At 33.7% G+C, this 22,459-nt stretch overlaps 3 protein-coding genes across 5 annotated transcripts; all 3 read left to right on the forward strand.

Annotated features, from left to right (window-relative positions):
- Window positions 1–1,652: 1,652 nt before the first annotated feature.
- Window positions 1,653–12,077, forward strand: LOC139904431 (coatomer subunit beta'-2-like). 3 transcript variants are annotated; one of them, XM_071886367.1, is made up of 27 exons: window positions 1,653–1,961; window positions 2,216–2,236; window positions 2,334–2,395; window positions 2,572–2,626; window positions 3,877–3,913; window positions 4,016–4,341; window positions 4,433–4,564; window positions 4,658–4,806; window positions 4,961–5,029; window positions 5,345–5,495; window positions 5,594–5,659; window positions 5,777–5,965; window positions 6,067–6,207; window positions 6,297–6,371; window positions 6,497–6,673; window positions 6,760–6,851; window positions 6,940–7,056; window positions 7,228–7,342; window positions 7,481–7,552; window positions 7,732–7,928; window positions 8,231–8,324; window positions 8,737–8,843; window positions 9,393–9,522; window positions 9,938–10,085; window positions 10,776–10,837; window positions 11,733–11,795; window positions 11,826–12,077. In XM_071886367.1, the coding sequence occupies exons 1-25, from the start codon at window positions 1,959–1,961 to the stop codon at window positions 10,793–10,795; spliced, it is 2,745 nt and encodes a 914-aa protein (XP_071742468.1). In that variant the 5' UTR covers window positions 1,653–1,958; the 3' UTR covers window positions 10,796–10,837; window positions 11,733–11,795; window positions 11,826–12,077. The 3 variants fall into 3 exon arrangements, with proteins under 3 accessions (XP_071742468.1, XP_071742467.1, XP_071742466.1); XM_071886366.1 differs by lacking the exon at window positions 11,826–12,077 and having other exon boundaries at window positions 1,654–1,961; window positions 9,938–10,135; window positions 11,733–11,797; XM_071886365.1 differs by lacking the exon at window positions 11,826–12,077 and having other exon boundaries at window positions 1,655–1,961; window positions 9,938–10,163; window positions 11,733–11,797.
- Window positions 12,078–13,776: 1,699 nt separating this feature from the next.
- On the forward strand, window positions 13,777–16,608 carry LOC139844484 (uncharacterized). Its single transcript, XM_071834708.1, has 2 exons — window positions 13,777–13,811; window positions 16,005–16,608. Exon 2 carries the CDS (start codon window positions 16,017–16,019, stop codon window positions 16,401–16,403), a length of 387 nt encoding a protein of 128 aa, XP_071690809.1. The 5' UTR covers window positions 13,777–13,811; window positions 16,005–16,016; the 3' UTR covers window positions 16,404–16,608.
- Window positions 16,609–18,600: 1,992 nt separating this feature from the next.
- LOC139844220 (CSC1-like protein RXW8) lies at window positions 18,601–22,234 on the forward strand. Its single transcript, XM_071834442.1, has 8 exons — window positions 18,601–18,878; window positions 18,988–19,131; window positions 19,371–19,434; window positions 19,584–19,793; window positions 20,159–20,341; window positions 20,674–21,528; window positions 21,630–21,863; window positions 21,964–22,234. Exons 1-8 carry the CDS (start codon window positions 18,601–18,603, stop codon window positions 22,231–22,233), a joined length of 2,238 nt encoding a protein of 745 aa, XP_071690543.1. The 3' UTR covers window position 22,234.
- Window positions 22,235–22,459: the final 225 nt, after the last annotated feature.

Genomic DNA, 22,459 nt, shown 5'->3' on the forward strand with positions numbered 1-22,459 from the left:
GAGTTTCATTACTCCCTTTTTATATATATTTTTGGGACTGAGAATACATGCGCTAATTTTACTAATGTTTTACGAAATAGACACAAGTGATCAAAAACTACATTCTATGGCTGGATTATGAATATTGAATATCACCCCTTTTTAGCTTGGTAACCTAATAATTAGGAAACGGGTATGGCCCCTAATTGACGCGAATCCTAAAGATAGATCTATGGACCTCGACAAGTCCCATCCGGGGTACGGATGCTTTAGTACTTCGAGATTATTATTATTATATAGACGAGAGGTTCTGTTTGAGGATATTCTATGCATTAAAGTTAAGTCGGGTATCAAGCGTTCACCATATGAATGATTTTTAATTCGCGGGTTACGCGTGTTATTTTGTACTCGGGTTACGTGTACAATTAAATATATGAAATCTTGTGGTCTATTAAAATGATGAAAATGAATGTTTATGATAAACTAATGAACTCACCAACCTTTTGGTTGACACTTGAAAGCATGTTTATTCTCAGGTTTGAAAGAAATCTTCCGCTGTGCATTTGCTCATTTAGAGATATTACTTGGAGTCATTCATGACATATTTCATAAGACGTTGCATTCGAGTCGTTGAGTTCAACAAGATTACTATTAAGTCATTTATAGTTTGAATATATTATGAAAGGGTATGCATGCCTGTCAACTTTCGATGTAATGAAAGTTTGTCTTTTAAAACGAATGCAATGTTTGTAAAATGTATTATATAGAGGTCAAATGCCTCGCAATGAAATCATATGTTATTGTATTCGTTCTTATGAATTAGGATGTGTCGCTTCATAACTAATATTAAAAAAGTAGTTTATGCTAATGTTCAAATAATGGTGTATTAAGTTTTGTTCCAATGGATACGACTATAAATTATTAGTTGTCAACAATAAAAGCCAAGGTTGTATTGAATAATTCACTAAGTTGTGTTTTCTTGATTTAGCCAAGGTTGTATTGAATAAAGTTTTGATGGAGTCGATCTTCAACAAAAGCTTGACTCAAAAAGGGAATATTTTTCAGGGGAGATTTGATGTTAAATCATTCTTTTCTAAAACGTTAATGCAAGATGGATCGAGATCAGGCCACTTGTTTCGTTGTTTTTGAGAATCGTCTCAAAACGATCGATCGAAACTATTTCCGTAACAATGCACACACATATATTTGCTGGTTTATACGAAGTATTTCTTTATACACGTTAACGGTAGAATAGTAAGAGCACCGAGCGTCGATGAGTTTTTTTCACCGTTATTCAAAATGAACGCTGGGGACATCGTCGCATCGACACCCCCTCAATGTCCATTTCATTGCCGATTTGTTAATGTTAATATTTCGACGGTGAAAAACAAGTGTCTATTTTATTTATTTATTTTTACTTAATTCATTTTTTTATTGGCACACATCATATTTTCTCTCATCAAAACTTAAAAAATAAATAAATACGACACGTCGACACCTACATTTTTTTCACCAAAGTCAATTTCAGTGTATCAAATGAACACTAAACAACATATTGCATAACTTTATAAATTTATACATTTATAAAATAATACCGAGTAATAGAAATATTTATTTCGTATGATCAAAGCATCGGTCCTTGCATTTCACACATCAAAGTTTATAAACAAGAACAACATTTAGTTGGATTGTCAAACCCCACCCTAATTTTCTTTTAATATTTTTTCTCAAACCAATTTTACCCAGGTCCAAGTAAACATACAAAACCTCTCTATCTCTACATCTGGATCATGTTATTGATTTTTGATCTCGATCTCAATTTCATTTAATACACTCAAATCTTTTAATTCGGGCGTAAATACAGTGTATCTGTATCTACACCCCTCTCGGTGGTATTACCGGATTTCACACTCGGATCTTAGGGTTTCAGGATTCAGTTACGAATTTCAAATCAATAACCTAACTCTCAGTTTGCAGCAATGGTGAGGTTATACGTTATAGTGTATTTGTTTGATATAGGTTTTGTTAGATCATGATTCAGATCTAGTTCTATTTCTAAATGGTCGTTGATATAATCACATTGTTGAATTTGTTTTATTACTTATGATATATGATATATATGTGTATCTGTATATATGTATACTTGCACGTACACATGTATATATATTGAATCACACGGATCTAATTTACTAATGGAAGCTCTAATTTGTTTTGTATGTATTTATGATTTCGCCAGCCTCTCAGACTCGAGATCAAGGTAATATTGGTTTAATATTTTGGATTAATCTTGTTATTGTTAAATTTAGACAGTTATTTGGTTGATAATATGCTAATTATATGTGATGTATATGTAGAGGAAACTTGCTCAAAGATCAGAAAGAGTTAAATCTGTGGATCTGCATCCAACAGAGCCATGGTAGTGTACCTGTTACAATTTTATTTATATTTATATTTATATTTATATTTATATTTATATTTATATTTATATTTATATTTATATTTACATATTGAGTAAATTTCAATGATTAGTGTTTAAGTGGTTCATGTGTCTATCAGCTTAATGAATGGATATTTGTATTTGTGATTGTACAGGATTCTCACAAGTTTGTATTCAGGAACTGTCTGTATCTGGGATTATCAGTCTCAGGTATGAAACTATATAAAAAACTAATAGGAAAAATATGTTTTAGTTATGGGCCTTATGGCGTAGATTGATTCTAATAGATTATTGAATTCAGTTATTTAATATAATGAAACATGCATTCTCGAGTTTATGATATTTTTGTTGTTGTATGAAGTATCATTACATTTGGTACAGCTAACAAAATTATGATACATATAATTTTGTTTATTTTAATATATATAATACAGTAATAGTCCTCTCACCTCTGTCCCCACTCGTCATAAATGGAGTAGATTCCCTAGTCTTATGTAGAATATTACGCACATAGATTTGTGGTTAATTATAGCTGACAATACTTACTGGAAACGCAAGAAAAGTTTTGGTGATAAAAGATAATGATGTGAACATAGTTGCAGGCAGCACGACTAGCAGTGTGTTTTGATACATATCATACATTATCAGATGTGTCACAGAAAGTGAGTGTAGTATTTTCGTCAACTCAGCTTAATTTTGGGATCATGGTAGACGAAGTAGCTAGTATCATCTATAATATAAAGTGTGTAGGGTGATATTAACCTCTTTATTGAGCAAAGATTCAAAGAAACAACATAATCGAAAGTTAAGTGTAAGTATGTAAGATTTTCGACATGAGAAAACAACATAACCATGCTAAGGTATTCAAACTTACTGTACTTGACTTTAGATTTGTCTTATGAGCTACGCCTCCCCTCTAACTTTGTAATGTCCGTGTTAGAGATATATAGTTGTGGTTGATATTAACAGCCTCTGTTTTGTTTGTAGCTTTTAAATGAATAATTGACTTTATGTTGATATGAAACAAAGAATACACAAGGCCACAAGGGAAAGTAGCAAAGCTTTGACTTTTTGCAGTGTTCCATTCTGTGTAACATTGTGAATCAAACTACACAAAATATGATGATTATACTTTGTGAATCAAACTACACATACTATGATGAACATAACTTGTATGGTTATTTAGACAATAGTCATGCAGTTTTTGAGATGTATAATTTAGTTATGGTTATTCAAGTAATTAGTAAGACATTTTGATTACTATATTTAGTTATGGTAATTGGTAGGTTATTTCGTTGATGTTTTTTCCAACGTTAGAAGATATGCTAGATGACTATACTGATTGAACTCCTTGTTATAGATTGTGTAGAATATTTTACTGTGATTAATATTATCACTGAAGTTATAATACCATCGTATAATTTATTATTTGTATCCTTATATCATGTTAATAATGGCAGACTATGGCTAAATCCTTCGAGGTTACTGAGTTACCAGGTCAGCGATCATTATCTGTGTTGCATGATCATATCTCCATACATCATTTCTTCATGCTTTAAATTAAACATGGTATCTGATGCTCACACATTGTATTTACAGTCAGATCAGCAAAGTTTGTGTCCCGCAAACAGTGGGTTGTTGCTGGAGCAGATGACATGTTTATCCGTGTATACAATTACAATACAATGGATAAAGTGAAAGTATACGAGGCGCATACAGATTATATTCGGTGTGTGGCTGTCCACCCTACCCTCCCATATATACTTTCATCTTCTGATGACATGCTTATCAAGCTTTGGGACTGGGAGAAGAGTTGGTATTGCACACAAATATTCGAGGGACATTCCCATTACGTTATGCAAGTGACGATTAATCCTAAAGACACCAATACTTTTGCAAGTGCATCACTTGATCGCACCATAAAGGTATTTTTATAAGGTCTTTTGGTTGTAAATGACATTGTCATTTTGACGTAACATAATGATTGGTTATGCATCATTTTAATCTACCTTTCAGATCTGGAATCTTGGCTCACCTGATCCTAACTTCACATTAGATGCCCATCTAAAAGGTGTGAATTGTGTGGATTATTTCACAGGTGGTGATAAACCTTACCTTATTACTGGGTCAGATGATCATACTGCTAAGGTCTGTGTCTTGGTTCTGATTTTGGCTCGTGTTATTATTTTTTTTATATATATATTTTGGAATCTGAAGTTACATACATAACATTTGAAATAGGTGTGGGATTATCAAACCAAAACATGTGTCCAGACCTTAGAAGGTCACACACACAACGTTTCAGCAGTATGTTTTCATCCAGAGCTTCCAATTATAATCACAGGTTCTGAGGATGGTACTGTACGTATATGGCATTCAACTACTTATAGGTATGCTCTAATTTGTGATCTTTGCATTTTTGTGGGTGATAAGTCATGCCTCTTCTTAATCCAGATGAGAATTGTGTTATTGCAACATAAAAGATCTCAATGTTTAATTTTGTCTACATTATATTAATTCATCAGGCTTTCTATTTTTGTGCAGACTGGAAAACACTTTGAACTACGGACTTGAAAGGGTTTGGGCTATTGGATACATGAAAAGTTCACGACGGTAATTTTCATTTCTCTCTCTCTCTCTCTCTTTTTTTTTTTAATTCTGTGTGTGTATAAGAGTATTATCGCACGTGTTAGCAGTTATTTTATTACAGTTTAATGTAGATTGCTTTGTTGTGTGATTGTATGTTTTAGACCTCGAATTCTTCAATTCTTATTCAACATTATTTAGTTAATGGTATGTAAGACTATATAATTTAATTATTTTAATTGGAATATTTGGAGAAAGAGATTTGCAATCAGTATGTGCTATAACATTTATCAGAAAATAGTGATCATGCATTTGTTTTATTTATCTTATTTTCTTGTACAGGATTGCTATCGGCTACGATGAAGGGACTATAATGGTAAAAGTTGGTAGGGAAGAACCTGTAGCTAGCATGGACAACAGTGGAAAAATAATATGGGCTAAGCATAATGAAATTCAGACTGTTAACATTAGGAGTGTGGGAGCTGAGTATGAGGTATTTTTGACATATGCTTTCTAGGTTTGTTAAAGATGAACTGAAAAATGGTTCTTTTTTGTGTCAATGTTAAACTTGTTTTCTCCTTTGCATCTCAGGTTACTGACGGAGAGAGATTGCCTTTAGCAGTTAAAGAGTTGGGAACATGTGATCTCTACCCACAGGTGAATTGCGCTTGTCTTCATACTGTAGTTTTTCTTTTAAATATAAAAAATGGTCCGACTGTAACTCGTTGATTCCGAGTTTGATATGTCTTTGGCATTTTATTTGTATTTTTTCAGAGCTTGAAACACAACCCAAATGGGAGGTTTGTTGTTGTATGCGGTGATGGTGAGTACATTATATACACAGCTTTGGCATGGAGAAATAGGTCCTTTGGCTCTGCATTGGAGATTGTTTGGTCATCTGATGGTGAATATGCTGTTAGGGAGAGTACAACTAAGATTAAGATTTTCAATAAATCTTTTCAGGTTTGTGAACATTTATTTACCTTGTTGAATTAAAAACAATTTATTTGTTAGTTATGTACGCCAGTAACGGGTATGATTGTTTGGATGCTATGTTTGAGCAGGAAAAGAAGAGTATACGGCCAACATTTTCTGCCGAGCGCATATACGGAGGTTCTTTGTTGGCGATATGCTCGAATGATTTTATATGTTTTTATGATTGGGCTGAGTGTCGATTGATTCAACGGATCGATGTTGGTGTCAAGGCAAGCAACTCTTAACCCTCTTTTTTTCAATTATACATCATGTTTAATCTGTTATTTTACTTGCTTATTCAGCATGTATGTATTTCCAGAACATATATTGGGCTGATGGTGGTGATATGGTGGCAATTGCCAGTGATTCGTCGTTTCACATATTACAGTACAATGTAAGATCCTTATATATCTATAACCGTGTGTACGTGCGTCAAATCTACATATATTGGGCTTTTTATTTTCTAATTCTGGTTTTGCAAAGAGTTTGATTGGTGTTATAACTTGGAATTTGTTGCAGCGTGATGTTGTTTCTGCACATCTTGATAGTGGAAGACCTGTAGACGAGGATGGTATTGAAGAATCTTTTGACATTTTATCTGAAGTCAGCGAAAAAGTTCGAACTGGATTGTGGGTTGGGGACTGTTTTATTTACACTAATTCTTCAGGACGCCTGAATTACTGTGTTGGTGGCGAGGTAAATTCTATCATCAATATTGTCATAATATCTATATTAGTTTTTGTATAATGTCATGTGGTTATAATTGTCTGATTTTTATGCAGGTAACCACAATGTTTCATTTGGATCGACCAATGTATCTTCTAGGATATCTAGCTAATCAAAGCAGGGTTTATCTCATTGACAAGGAATTTAAGTATGTAGGCTTTGATGCTCATATTTTTTGGATATACTGCATTTATAACTTATGACTAAAACCTTTTCTTTTATTCGTTATGTTTTAGTGTCATTGGATACACATTGTTGCTCCCCTTGATCGAGTATAAGACCCTTGTTATGCGTGGAGACCTTGAACGAGCTAGTGGTGTATTGCCATCAATTCCAAAAGAGCATCATAATAGGTATGGTTGGTTATCTAAATCTAATTCTATGCAAAAGCTTGACATGATTTGAATATTTTCATTATGGGTGGAACACTCTGCTAATTAAGATGCTTACTTTGGAACATGAAAGCATATGGACTTTGTATTTGAGATCTTGGATTTCAATCTGATATATGAATCTTCTGATAGTGTTGCTCATTTTCTGGAATCACGAGGAATGATTGAAGAGGCATTAGAAGTTGCCACAGATCCGGACTATAGATTTGAGCTGGCAATTCAGCTTGGTAAACTAGAGATTGCTAAGGTAATTGAACTCTACCAAACTTCGACTGCTTAAAGAGGAATTTCAAGTACCCTTATTGTATGAAATATATCTCATTAGCTATCATGGGATGCTTGCATATTCTTAAATTGCATGATACATTTGTTTCTGTGTATATAGGATATTGCCTTCGTTGCACAAAGCGAGTCGAAATGGAAGCAGTTGGGTGAATTAGCTATGTCTACTGGACTGGTATGTTTTTATTTCAGTATTGTATACTTCCCAATCACAGATAGATATTCTTTTAGAAAGTTTGCCATTTAAAGAACTAAACTTTTGTTAAGGTAACGTATACCTTTTATGAACGCATAAGTTTGCATGTCCTGTATGGCTGTATGTGATCATTTCTAACATTATTAAGCATTGTGCAGTTGGACCTGGCCGAAGATTGTTTAAAGCATGCAAAAGATTTGAGTGGTCTGCTACTGCTCTATTCTTCTCTGGGAGATGCCGATGAGATAGAAAAACTTGCATCTCTTGCAAAAGAGAGTGGGAAAAACAATGTTGCTTTTGCTTGTCTATTTATGCTGGGTAAATTGGAAGATTGTCTGCAGTTGTTGGTTGACAGGTTAGTCCTTACATATCATATACAGGTGGCAAAACTGGTGCTGCACAACACGTCTAAATAGACCGGGCTGAATGGTTGACTACATGTTTCCCAAAAAATGCGACTTTTTGTAAACAGTTTGTTTCATATATCTTTATCAGTCATCATATATCAATAACATTATATATTTTTTGAATAAAGTGATTTATTAGGTTATACGATCAACAATTACGCCTCTAATTCCTTGTGTAAACCAACATAAATATGAAGATAGGGCTTAAAACGCAATTATTGAATTATCTTTCTTACTATCTTTCTGTCAGCAATCGGATACCTGAGGCTGCTCTGATGGCACGGTCTTATCTTCCAAGCAAGGTTTCAGAAATAGTTGCTTTATGGAGAAAAGACCTTAACAAGGTTCATTTTAAATTGTTTAGTCTTTCCGTTTATATTTTATCCTTTCATTTTAAGTCATGTGTTCGACATTACATGTGCTGTTCAATCACACTAGGTTTACATATATGTACAAAAGTTACATAATACAAATACCCCTTAAGAATCCTTCTATTTTTGGCCCTTGTTAATTATGTTACATCTTCAAGGTGGTGTGCTTTTGGTGTTTATCTATGTTCTTAAATAATCAATCTACCTTTTATTCAACTTAGATGATCATTATTGTAGTCTGCTTTTCCGTATATTCCGCCGTTAGCAAAGGCTGTCCAAAGCCTAAACAATATCTCTAGATCTCAAGTTTTGGCTACATTAGTTGTAGTAGATGCATGCAAGGATATCATAGTTCTGCAATTAGGTTGATGTTATCGAAATGCAGGTTAACCAAAAAGCGGCGGAGTCTTTAGCCGATCCTGAAGAGTACCCAAATATGTTTGAGGACTGGCAAGTTGCACTTGAAGTTGAAGCAAGAGCTGCAGAGACAAGGTTCTGATGCTTATCTATGCCTCAGACATGTGTTTCATGTTTATGTTGTGTGTTTGAATTGAGGCCAACATTAAGATATATAATATTATTCATGTTAAAGGGCAAGTGTAGCTATGTAAAGCTTATGAAGTTGTTTGCTACTCTTGTAAATTGCCCCATTAACATGTATGTGAACTATTTTAAATTTACATCTGAAATTTTGTATCAGGGGCTGGTGGGGTGAGTTGGGTCAAAACCTGTTTGGATTGGATTGAATTGAATTGGGTTATAAAACGCTAAATGTATCAATTTTTCAAAAAAAAAAAAAAATTCTTTGAAAATATTGTTTAGTTACTATATTATACAATAAAGATACACTCTGAGTGATCTTTTCGACCCTTTCCCTGTTAAGCTCTTGTTTATATGTTTTTGTCTAGTTTGAGAGAAAGCACAACATTAATAATCCACGACTTTCCCTTCTAAGCTCTTGTTTTTATGTGTTTGACCTGTTGCATGGACCTTTGAAACTGTATATTATATTAACACGCCCATCTGTTAAATATAATGCAGGGGTAGTTATCCTCCTGCAACAGAATATGTGAACTATGTTGATAGATCTCATGTCAACCTTGTGGAGGTTTTCAAACACATGCAACTTGACGATGAGGAACTACATGAAAATGGAGAGCTGGATCATGAGGTATGTTTATGCAGTTTCTCTTATGTTTGCTAGATGTGGCAACATGTGAGGGGCTGTGGTTGGTTGGGAGACAGTTAGAAACAATCCGATCCAAAACAACCATCTGTATATGGAGCAAAATGGGTTGGGTTGCCTGGCCCCACAAACTTTATTTATCTTATGTAAATTTATTTATAAAATAAATAATGTGTTAGTTTTCGTTTCTAAAAGACTAAATAATTATCTGAATATTCGAATATCTAGACATCAGATGTCTGTTAACCTGTTGGGCCTATATACCTCTCAGCTTTATTTTTAAGATAAAATCACAACTCATATTGACCCATCTTTTAGTAAATGCTCTGAAATTGCCACATCTACGTTTCCCTATTATTTCTAACATTATTCTCTTACTGATCTTCTGCTGTAACTACAGGACGTTGAAGAAAACGGAAATGAAGGGGAATTTGTTGCTGGTCAAGATGCAAGCCAAGAAGAAGACGGCGTTGCAATGGATAATGATTCTTCAGACGGCGCCGTACTCGTTAATGGTAACGAGGGTGAAGAAGAAGAAGAAGAGTGGGGTACGAATAATGCAGCAAATCCGTCAGCCTAAAAGGAATTGGTTGGGGCAGTATGAATTTCCTTATTTATTTGCTCTGGTGATTAAATTGAATTTCTCTTTAATGCCATCTTTATTTTGAAAGGCAAACTCACCCACCCACCTAATACTAACACGAATATATACACCACGAAATGTCCTAAGCAGGACTCGAACCCTCAACCTCAAGATTGTAAGGGATTCCGCCAAGCCATTGGCTCTTTGGTTCTTTAATGCCATCTTTGACTCACATTTCAGCAACTCCAACATAGGCCCCTTTGTATCAAGTTAGGAGGGTCAACCAATATATACACTTGTATAGACTTCAGGTGGCTTTAAACTTGTTCTGACCCACTTGGCTTGTTTCTCTTTAGCTGATTACTTTAACTTAACTCAAATCGACCCATGTATAGATAATTGAGTCAACATTAACTCATATACTATATATGTAAAAATTATCTGTTTGTACTCCATATATGTGTATATTTGTATAGTGTAAGTACACTTACAGGCATCTTTTTCATATTTTTGGTTTCTCCCAGCCGCTTTATTTTTTTACCTTCTGGGGAACCTAATATTGTTTTTTTTTCTTCCAGTTTATGTGCGTCTAATTTCATTTTTAGCTCTATGGATTTATCTAATTTTGCCTCACCGTCTATTTCTTAAATTGCAGTGCTTACACCACGTCAGTAAGTTGGCTCCAGGCGTTGTTTTCCTGCTTCACAACTCCTTCAGGTGGGATATGATTACTTATCAGTTATCATACATGCATGCATTATACGTATATATAGAGACACAGACACATGCATACATACACGTTATATCAACATCTTTTGATCCTCTCTATCCACTGGTTTCGTGAACACCTCCACATAAACTCTATGGTATCAATATGATTTCTTGTTTTCTATGCCAAACGGATTTAAGTGAGGATGGGTAGGTTTCAATACAGGTCAAATGGGTTCGGATTTGGGAACTTGGGATGACTGATAAACATTCTTTGTAATTTGCATTAATCACGGAAGCTTGAATTATGAATAGGAAAAGTTAAATTGTTGATTTCAATCTCATAGAAAAACGATTTACTACACTGTGGATCTTTTTATATGGGTCAAATGGTTTGGCATGGATATTGACTAGTAACATTTAATTAATTTTCTTTTAATAAATAAGTGAAATATGATTAGGAGGTTTCAAATACTTGGTTTGTATTCGGTAGATAAAACGATTCTATACACTTGGTTGGGTCAATTTAACTGACTCCCGTCAATCCTTTCACCTAATTTGACCATTACAATTTTAATGGAATTTTTTTTATGTTTACGCATTTGACTTGTTAGTTTAAATCAATTTCCTATACCATTTAGGAGGTTTCATGCATTATATATGCCTCAATAAACTTCGGACCCCGTTTGAGCCGTATCCCTGTTAACTGTTTTATCTAAATGTACTACCCTTAAACGATACAATGCATCTTGAAGTTCCCATTCAAAAGCAACTGGGTTGAGCTCCTAGTAATGGAGTTTACTAAGATTAAGTTTTAGTATTCAGAATACTTAAACATGTTAGAATGAACCTCTTTAATTATTGTTATGTGCATTGTACTTAATTTACTTCTCTTTTTCTTCAGGTACCTGTTCGTGGTGTAATTTTGTAAGCACGTCGATTTTTGTATGTTGGGACATATCATATGATATATATATATATATATATATATATATATATATATATATATAGACTTCACCCTTCAGTTTAGTAACTCTGAGTTTAGTTGTTCTATAGGCACTCCGTATCTATTTTCTTTTTTAGGCGATTAATTTCATCCTTCAGATCATATTACTATTTTATATGTTATTGTGAATGTGAATGTAAAAAACGACGACTATAGCAGTATAGCTTGTTTGGGGTGCGAGGTGACAACAATTATATGACTGTTTTTATCTACAATTGTAATGTACTGTGTTTGATTGCACTTGTAGGATACTTGTTTTGATGGGTGACTTCATATTCCCCTGGTTCGGTTGTTATGCTCTTCCAGATTTTGTTTCTTGTGACTTATGATAAACAAATCATTTACAGCAACTTTTTTTTTCCTTGGTTTTTTTCTTTTCAATCAACAATAATTTTATATAGATAACATTGGTTTTAAGCATTCTATCTTTCAACATGTACAACAAATAAAAAAGATAACTTTGGTTTCAAGCATTCTATGTTTCAACTAGGGATGACAATGGATCGGATATGGATCGAGTGGTGCAGTATCCATATCCATTTAGTTTTTGTTCATCCATATTCATATCCATATCCATATTCACTGGATTAAGCGGGTTAATGGATATCCGTTGGATATTCAAAAACTGTTATAATATTTCCGAATACCTACAAAAACGTGTATTTTTGTCGAAAATAGAACACAATTTGTTAGATTTACCATCAAAAATAGATTATGACAAATTAAATGTGTAATTTGTATATTTATCTTGTTAGATATAGGTGTTTTATTATAAAATATCATAGTTAAATTATTATATGGTTGCAAGCAAAATGTATGTGTAACAGTAAATGCATTTTTAATAGTAGACGTGTATACATATATCTATATTTATGTATTAATATATGTATTTCGGGTTTTAATGGATATATCCATGGATGATACTTTTTCATCCATATCCATATCCATTTAGGTTCATCCATATCCGTATCCATATCCATTTAGGTTCATCCATATCCATTAAAATTGGGTGGATCGGGTGGATATCCACTAGATCGGGTGACCATTGCCGTCCCTAGTTTCAACATGTCAACATTTACAACAAAAAACCTGACGGTCCGCTAGTTTTAGTTGTCGAAGTAATCAATAGTTTTACTGTACATTTATCTGTTCATCATTTCGTGGTTTGTAAAACGTGTTACAAAGTGAATTTTTAGTAACTTAACTATAGTGAATTTTTAGTAACTTAACTATATATGTAAAGATACATTGTGTAACTTAATTCGTGTTATGAGCACCTGTCAAAATCTCGGTGAATTCAATAAATGATTATTCTGGTTTAACCTTGTGTTGTAGCTCATGTGTTAGTAATCTGCCTCTCTTAGCGAGAGGTCAGGAGTTTGACTCCTGTGAGGTGCATCATTGCACACAAGGTTGCCCCTTAACCATTGAATTCCACCCAAGGATACATTTCGCACATCGTGCGGGAGCAATTGGGAAGGGGTTTTATATACCCAGAGTACTTTTCTTTTCCTGTGCTATTGTTTCTAATTTTCATTTTATTTTTCCTTTTTCTTTATATGTGTGAAACCTTCTTATGTGTGAAACTGTGAAAGTAGAGGTTTGCACGGTTCGGGAAAAAATGAAGAATTGAACAGAAAATAAGAAACGAGCGGATTCTGAACCGAGCGGATTCAGTCCAGTTTACTAACGTAAAAATAACTGGACATGAACGAACACATTTGATCTGGTTCTCAGTACCACTTTTTATTATAAATTGATATTCGAGACAGAACCGAATAGAACTAGTTGGTCCGGTCCTATACCATGTACATCCTGATAATAACTATTTAATAATAAAAATTATATAATTAATAATTAATTATTAATTAATATAATTAAAATAAAAGATAATTAACTCAAATATAAAATGGGGGAAATACACAACATTTTGTTGCTAGGGTTCAGATTTTATACATCTCTCAAAGACTTTTCAAGGTACGTATTCGGTTCATATTGTTGTTTTTCATTATCGTTCTGTATACCTATCGTTAATTGCTGGATACCTTCAGTATTGTTTTCTGCTATTATATTTTGTAAACGTTGAACTTTATGCATTTCTGCTTAATTAGATTATTAATTATTATTTGTGATCGATTTATTATAGTTATTTCTGTCATGCAGGTAATCGTGTTAATGTTCGTTGTATTGTTAATTATTTACCCCGTTTACTTTACACTGTTTGTTGTGCTAGAGTTTGGTGTTTATATTAGTTTAGTTCGTGTACGGGTTTTCGAACAGTTTGTAGCTATAGTTTTATTAAGATGGAGCTGAAGAGTTGAAAGTTAAGGTGACTATTTTGGTTTTTGTTTGTTCATTGGTGTTCGAATAGTTTTGAGCTATATTCATTCTTTTAAGACGTAGCTGAAAAACTAGGTTAAGGTGTGTGTTTTTTTTTTTTTTTTTTTTTTTTTTTTTTTTTTCTTTTTTCATTCTGTGTGGCGATAAGTTTAAGAAGACTGAGCTGAAAAATTAGGTTAAGCTCTTTTACGTTAAAATGTTAATTTGGATTGGAAAGACTTAATTGGAGGTATAGAAGTAGGGTTTTAATGAATTGATTGTGATTTTTTATTTAATATTTTTAAGAGAAGATGCACAAGTCTATCAACCATGTGAGTTGATGTTTATTTTTGCTTTTTGTCTTTCGTGTTGAGACACATGGAAATGCACACTGAAACTGTGCTGTTTGACTTGTAATAGTAAGTGCATTTAAAATGAAAGGCAAAAAAATAAAATAAAAATCAACTGACATTGTTGATATGGCTTTGATTATGCTGTTCCGAAATGGAAGAATTTGATAAGCTATAATTTGAGTGTTTGACGATTATGCGTGTTTTAGAGTTTGAGAGATAAGGTTACGTAAACATTTTGAATAAGAAGCTCTGTAGCTAGCAAAACTGTTCATTCAAACTTTCATTAGCTTTCATCATTGCAACCACGAAAGGGAATTTTTTTACTGTGGTTTATCAATTATCAGCTTGAATCTTGCTACCGTTAATCACAGGATAAACATAATCTTTGATATAATATTCTTCCCTAAACTGCTGCAGTTTGTTTCAATTAAATGAATTTGTTTCATTAGCTTGAAGCCTTTCTAGTACTTGTGCTATTTGGCTGTATGATTCATACTCTATTATCGAGTTAGATGTTAAACGTTATTGATGTCTGTGTCTGTCAAAGTGTATGCAGAATGATATTATTTGGTACACAAATCAAACATCACATAAATGAATGATTATTCTTCCCTTCAGTTTCGTCATTGATGAAGTCCAAGATTAGAATTACTAAAGTATAAGGTCTAAATATATATAAACATCTGTACTAAATATTAATCCTGTTAAAACTGTTATGTCTTGTGAATGATTCTAGGTTATGTCCTGAATTCTGAATGAATTCATACAAGCTTTCAACTAGTAGGTTTAGATTTGTATTTGACTATTTGTTAGGATGATATTCTTGGTCAAGTTGTGACGGACAGTTTTCATAAAATGCTTTTCGGTTATTCCTAATTAACGCAATAGATGTTGAAACTTAAAACATAGGCCTATAATATTTCGCCTTCAGTTTATTACGTTTGTAATGTTGATGGGATGTAAGCATACTTACAATCAATTTGCTTACAACGTTGTGTAATGGGTCAAAACAAAAAGATTCATCTGTATTACTGGTACAAATAGGTTGGTGTTAAACACCAGATTTAGTTGAACCTTTTCTAATAGTTTAGACCCTTAAAGTGATACAAAAACGATAATAGTCAATTTAGGTAATGAATTGGTCTAGCTGGCTGTAGAGCATTAAGAATACACGTTGGGCGATTTTGCAACACTTTGACCTGTTTTAATATTAGCTCAAGATTAGTTGAACCCATTTGAGATAAACTATACCTCGAGCCGAATCAACTATAAGTAAATGAATTACCAATCTCTAGGTTCCAGTAAATGTGGTTCTTTTACTTATTCCAAACAATATAATTTTTAGCCAAATTATATAATCATGTTATACGACTACGTCAGTTGATGTTTTGATTTGTGTTTTTCTTATTAAAATGATATATTTTAATGCGTTGACTTAAGAACTCTTAGACGATCTTCTGTTAGGGTTTTGTTAATGCATAATATGAATTCCTTTTAGGAAAAAGCTGACATGGCAATGAACTGCATCAAATCGTTGAGAAATGTTCCTGGTACGAGTGGGTTAGGAGGTGTTAGAACATTTGCTGTTGGTGGTAAAGCTAAAAAGGGCAAAGGTGGTGCAGCTTCTGATGCACCAAAACAGTCGACTTTAAGCAAAGAAGTTAAGTCTACTACAGTTTTCGGGGCTAATATTCTTAAAGATGGAACAGATCCTAAAATATTGCCCGATTCTGAATATCCCGACTGGCTATTTCACCTTTTGGACAAAAAACCAGCTCTGAGTGAACTTAGAAGAAAAAATATAGAAACTCTTCCTTATGAAGACCTCAAACGATTTGTTAAGCTTGACAATCGATCAAGGATTAAGGAAAACAACTCTATCAGGGCCAAGAACTGATTCATTTTTATGATCTTCAAGATTGCTCTTTTAGTACTTTTTCATAAAAACTGGATTAAGCCTTTTTAGTACTTGATTATGTTAAGTTTGTTATTGTGATAATTGCAAATCAAGCTATAAGCTTGGTACTCTTCAGTGGGTTCCATACGAATCCATATTAACGATGAGTTAAATTTGACAATTTTATTCTCATGGAGTAGTTAGTATACCATGCTTTTTTCTCATTAGATGTGGCAATTTGACTGTTTACTTAAAAATTGATGGATCTTGTGACTATTTACAGCATGCTTGAAACTGAAATTATGAACCGGCAGTGATCATTGGAACTTCTAAATTTTACAATTTGCTTGAAACTCATTGGGTTTTATGAAATATAGCAGTACTGAAGCGGTTAAGGTCATTACAAGATCCCTCAGCAACCATGCCAACAAGCCGTGAAGCACTGTGTTCGTCTCACTGGCTGAGATGACATTTTCAAGATCAAGTTAAAAGCCTAAGGGCAATCTTAAAATAGTAACATGCATAATTAATTATGTGGTACTTTTAGTTGAAAGAGTAGTTTAACATGAAAATGTTGGTACCAAGGGCCTTTGGCCTAGAGCTATCAAAAGCCCAAAACCTCTGATCTTGAGGTCATGTTGCTTGCGCACTTTGCTAAGTGGTACCCTAGATAACCCCAGATCCCAAGAGATACTCTGGTTTCAGAGGTTGCGACACGTCATTAGATTGAACCTCATGTGGTTTTTCCAGTTGGCCGCGTTACCCTATGGGTGCGGGTCCGTGGTTTCCTCCCGACATGACACATGACATTGATATGTGCAGGTGAGTGGCTTCATTTCTGGTGGGTCCCATCAGTAGCTATGAAGGATCCCGCTCTAGTATCTGCTTTTATTCATGCAACTACTATGGTAACCGTTGGCGTTTTCATGATAAGAAGGTTAAACCACTGCTAGAAAAACATGAATATGTTGGTATTTATTATGGAACTCATCTCTTATTAATATAAATAAGAATCTCTTTAGATAGCTATCTATATTTATATAGTAGTAGTTCAATAACCAAAGGGCCTTTGGTCTATTTGTATCAAGGAGCCCCTCTAATCTTGAGGCCATGTGTTCAAGTCCAGGTGATGATACTATTATGTAAATATTTGTGTTGATGTGTGAGTTTCATTAAAAAATATATACTCACTCTGTCTCAATTTAATAGCATCCAAACAAAAAATACGTAGTTTTATAGGAAATTTTACCAACTTTATTCAATTCTTTTTCACCAATAAAATATCGTTTCTCTCTACAATAAACTTTTTTGATTAGTTGAAATACAAAGTGCACTGTTAAATTGAAACATCGCAAAATGGAAATGTGGTCTATTATTAAAATGAGAGGGGAGCATATACTAGTCCAACAGTAGTAAAAATGTAAAATGAAAAATAACGAGGGTCCATCTATATCTATGGGCGGTTAGTGGCGAATGCGAAATACCAACGGTTATGTAACCAAATTCCACCAAGTCCGTTCATAATACTCCACGTGGCCGATTGGTACCAAAATAACGCTCAATTTTTTTCTTTGATTTCAAAACACCTCGATCATTCTATCTTTTCTTTACGGTAAATCATCAAATTCCAATCAAATATCAAATATATACATACGCCAAAAATAGTTTATATTTATTTATGTATGTTTGTGTTCTGGGGAATTATTGACCTCTTAAATCATCAACAGGAAGAATCAAACCCTTGTTTTTCCTAATTCCCTTTTGCCTTGTGAGCAAATTTCTACAATTTATGTCTCAACTATTAATATTATTCATATTCATATTCATATTCGTCGTGACGCCCAACAACACTTTTGTGATTCCTGCAAAATCATCAAACTATCATTTTGTTATTTGATTTGAATACAACGCCAACGGGAATGCAACTGCATTATTTTTTTGGGGCTGCAAGTTTTATGATTAGTTGGTAATGTTTTTTTTTCTTTTCTTTATGTATATTATTTTCTGTTTATATTTCTATAAGTTATATTTCAATATTTCAATTGAATTATGTATATGTAAAATAAATTTGTGGTGCAGGAGGTTGTTAATGAGGTTTTAAACGACATACAAGATTGGAGATAAAATCAATTATTCAATCAAGCATCATCATCATCATCATCATAAGTTATATAAGTAGGTGGTTAATCGGTGAAAGATGGACATACCAGCTTTATTGACATCGGCTGGTATGAACATAGGGATTTCGGTGGGGATGTTCTCATTGTATTCCATATTGAGAAAACAACCCCTGAATGTTAGAGTTTATTTTGGTCAACGAGTTGCCCAGGGTCGAACACGCAGTGATGATATCTGTATTCAAAAATTTGTTCCTTCTGCAAGCTGGATTTTAAAAGCTTGGCAAGCAACTGAAGAAGATATTTTTGCTTCTGGCGGTATAGATGCTGTTGTCTTCCTCAGGATCGTTGTTTTTAGGTCCCAACCTATCCCTAATTAACCATTCTTTCCAATATATTACGTACATTACTATTATTTTCATTATTAGTTTATAGTATGTGATTATTGTTAATAAATTAAATGGCAGTATTCGTATTTTTGCGATTGCTACTATTCTTTGCACCTTTCTTGTGCTTCCACTAAATTACTTTGGCCAAGGGATGCAACAAGCCGAAGATACAACACCCATGGATTTATTGACTATTGGCAATGTCGGAGAAGGTTCTAGATGGTATGTATATAATATGGTGTCAATTATATTACAATATACATAATACGTATATAGATAGACACATAGATGCAAATAGATATGCATCTCTAAAATTTGCTTGCCTGCTAATAGTTGATATACCTGACATGTATTTTTAAATAATGACCCATACCTTGCAAGCGCAGGATTAGGTGTTGTCGTTGTTGTATTTTTAAATAATGTAAATTTAATATATTACTTATACCTCTTCTATTTCTCAGGTTGTGGGCCCATTGCTTCACGTTATATGTTATATCTGCTTGTGCTTGCACTCTTCTGTACTTTGTAAGGGGGTTTTCTATCGTCATCAACATAATCTGATAAATTATGTTATGTTAGTGACGTACTGTATAGTTATTTGATTTACTAGAAGAATATATTATATTATATTAATCATTATCATTATTGTTGTGATGTGGCTACTATATATATAGGAGTATAAAAACATTGCGAAAATGAGAATGGAGCAAGTTAATAGATTTCCAGCAAGACCAAGTAACTTCACGGTTCTTGTACGTGGCATCCCATGGTCTTCAGTAGAATCTTACAGTGAGTCTGTCGGGAAGTTCTTTAGCAACTACTACGCATCAAGTTACATTTCCCACCAAATAGTCTATCGATTTGGTGCCGTTCAACAACTTATGGTAACTACTCCTATATTATCTAACTCTATAAGCATTTATATTTAATATTTACATTATCGGGTATAAACCACAAATCCCACAATGAAACTTTAAAAACTCAAAAATATGTATACAAGCTTAGTCACCCGTACGTGGTCTAACTGGGGTATCCTGTGACCATTTTCAAGCCTCTTCCAGGCCACCCCAAGATGTGTAGCTAGTGAGGTTTGAACTTGAGAGACATCTTGTGAGTCATGACGTCAACCACTTGGCCATCTTGGTGATGGGTGGGCTTAATTTGTAAGATTGGGGCTAAAAACAGTCCTTAGGTTAAGTGCCTAGAAGATATAACAGGTTGGGCTTTATTATTTATCTTCTTTTTGCAGGAGGATGCAGAGAAGATGTATAAAGTGATGACAACGGTCCCTGGTACCGATAAGCAGTGTTGCGAACCCAATTCTGAAAAGTGTGGGCTTTGTGGAGGAAAATCAAAATCTTTTAAAATGGTTGGTCGAGAATCAGGAAATGAGTTAACGAGTCGTAACATGGATGATGAACTCAGAGAAAAGGTATTAATATCATATCTTACATGTACATTCACTAATTATATACTCCCTCCGTCCTTAATTAATTGTCCAGTAATTCATTTTGAAATGTCCCAACTTAACTGTGCACTTCTATAAATAAATAAGAAAAATAAGGTAAAGTTTCATTATACCTTTACTTTATGCATGTAATACAAAAAGTTAGTTAAAAAGTAAGGGGTAAAACTGTAAAGTAAACAAAAAGTACAAATAACATTTCTTAAACTGTATGTTTTTGAGGACAATATGGGATGGAGGGAGTATATGCTAGATGTAGTAAGTGCAAATAATGAATTAAATATGTTAAATGAATGTAGGAGTCTGAAGCGGCATTGGTGTTCTTTAGGAGTCGATATGATGCTTTAGTGGTAGCACACACTATCCAATCAGCAGACCCGATGTTATGGGTCACAGAATTAGCACCCGAGCCTCGTGATGTGTACTGGCAAAACCTTTGCGTACCTTACAATTTACTATGGATACGTAAAATATCAGTATTCATTGCATCCATTGTCTTCAGCATCTTGTTTTTATTGCCTACTACATTTGTTCAAGGTCTCACCAAAATCCAGCATCTACAGTACGCATTTCCTTTCCTAAAACGAGTCTCGGACAAAAACTATATCAACCTTATTACCGGGTATCTTCCAAGTTTGGTTCTTACCGTGTTTCTTACAATCGTCCCACCTCTAATGATGCTATTTTCCACTCTTGAGGGAGCCGTGTCTCGAAGTGTTAGGAAACGAAGTGCGTGTGTCAAAGTCCTTATATTCATGTTTTGGAACGTTTATTTTTCTAATATCCTTTCGGGTTCTTGGATTGAGAGAATGGGTAAGCTTACGGTTACTAGCCCTAAAGACTTGGCTACACTACTTGCCGAATTGATACCCAAACAAGCATCCTTCTTTATGACGTATGTGATGACATCAGGTTGGACAGGGCTGTCATGTGAACTGTTGCAGCCCGTTCCGTTAATCGGAAATTGGCTGTTTAAATGTGTTTTAATGAAGGAAGAAGATTTTGTTCGTCCCGTCACTTTTTCGTTCCATACAGAAGTCACACGTGTCCTTCTGTTTGGTCTACTTGGTTTCACCTTCTGCATTTTGGCACCTTTGATATTGCCTTTCTTGCTCATCTACTTTTGCTTTGCCTTTCTTGTATATCGAAATCAGGTGCTTAATTTATTTTTTTTCGCTCATTAACTCGTTATTATCAAATTTCATATTTTCATACTGATGATAATGTTGTGTATATATATATTTTTTTATTGCAGATTATGAATGTTTACTATGTAAAATACCAAACAGATGGAAGTTACTGGCCTCTTGCACATAATGCTACAATATTTTCTTTGATCTTAACACAAGTTGTAGCTGGTATATTATTTGGAATGAAAAAATCAAGCAGTGCTTCAACTTCTACAATCCCATTGATTATCTGCACCGCTCTTTTCAATGTGTTTTGCAAAAACAGATTTTTACCACTTTTTAAAAACAGAGCTATACAAGTAAGTATAATTAATTTTTTTTTTTTTTTTTTTTTTTTTTTTGATAAAGATTAATAAAACCTTGATATTTCAATTATAAATTATTTTATTGTGTTTATAGGTTGCTATTGAGATGGATCGTGATGATGAAAAAACTGGGAAGCTGCAAGAGATTGTTGAAAAACTGCCAGAAGGTTATAATCAGTTTGAATTATGTGAAGATCCGACTACTCAGCCGAAACAAGAGGAGGAGCCAAAATCTAAAAAGGATAGTAATGAAAGTCTTAAAGACTTGGAGATTGAGAAGCCCGGTAGTCCGTCTGGGGAGGAACAACCATCTCCACTTAAACTTGAACCTGAACCCGAACCGAAAATTGTTTCGATAAATTAATTGGGAGTCTAGAATGAAATGGATGACGATTATGGATTGTTGTACATACGTACAAGAGATTTATATGTATGATTTGTGAATTACTATTAGGATTCTCGGTTAATGAGGTCAAACTCGGTCAAAACCACGATTTCTCGGATATTTTCGTTCATTTTTCGATTTTTGTTGTAAAATCTTGTAATTTCTAGCTCATTTCTCGGATTTTCTTGTAAAATTTCGTAAAAAT

The sequence above is a fragment of the Rutidosis leptorrhynchoides genome, chromosome 4 (genome assembly GCF_046630445.1).
Source record: "Rutidosis leptorrhynchoides isolate AG116_Rl617_1_P2 chromosome 4, CSIRO_AGI_Rlap_v1, whole genome shotgun sequence".
Lineage (NCBI taxonomy): Eukaryota > Viridiplantae > Streptophyta > Magnoliopsida > Asterales > Asteraceae > Rutidosis > Rutidosis leptorrhynchoides.

Coding starts and splice junctions, on each gene's coding strand:
- LOC139904431 (XM_071886366.1), top strand. Junction 2,627..3,876: donor TCTGGGATTATCAGTCTCAG/GTATGAAACTAT, acceptor TAATAATGGCAG/ACTATGGCTAAATCCTTCGA. Junction 7,343..7,480: donor GTAAACTAGAGATTGCTAAG/GTAATTGAACTC, acceptor CTGTGTATATAG/GATATTGCCTTCGTTGCACA.
- LOC139844484 (XM_071834708.1), top strand. CDS start 16,017: ATGGCAATGAACTGCATCAAATCGTTGAGAAATGTTCCTGGTACGAGT.
- LOC139844220 (XM_071834442.1), top strand. CDS start 18,601: ATGGACATACCAGCTTTATTGACATCGGCTGGTATGAACATAGGGATT. Junction 19,132..19,370: donor GTCGGAGAAGGTTCTAGATG/GTATGTATATAA, acceptor TCTATTTCTCAG/GTTGTGGGCCCATTGCTTCA. Junction 20,342..20,673: donor ATGATGAACTCAGAGAAAAG/GTATTAATATCA, acceptor AAATGAATGTAG/GAGTCTGAAGCGGCATTGGT.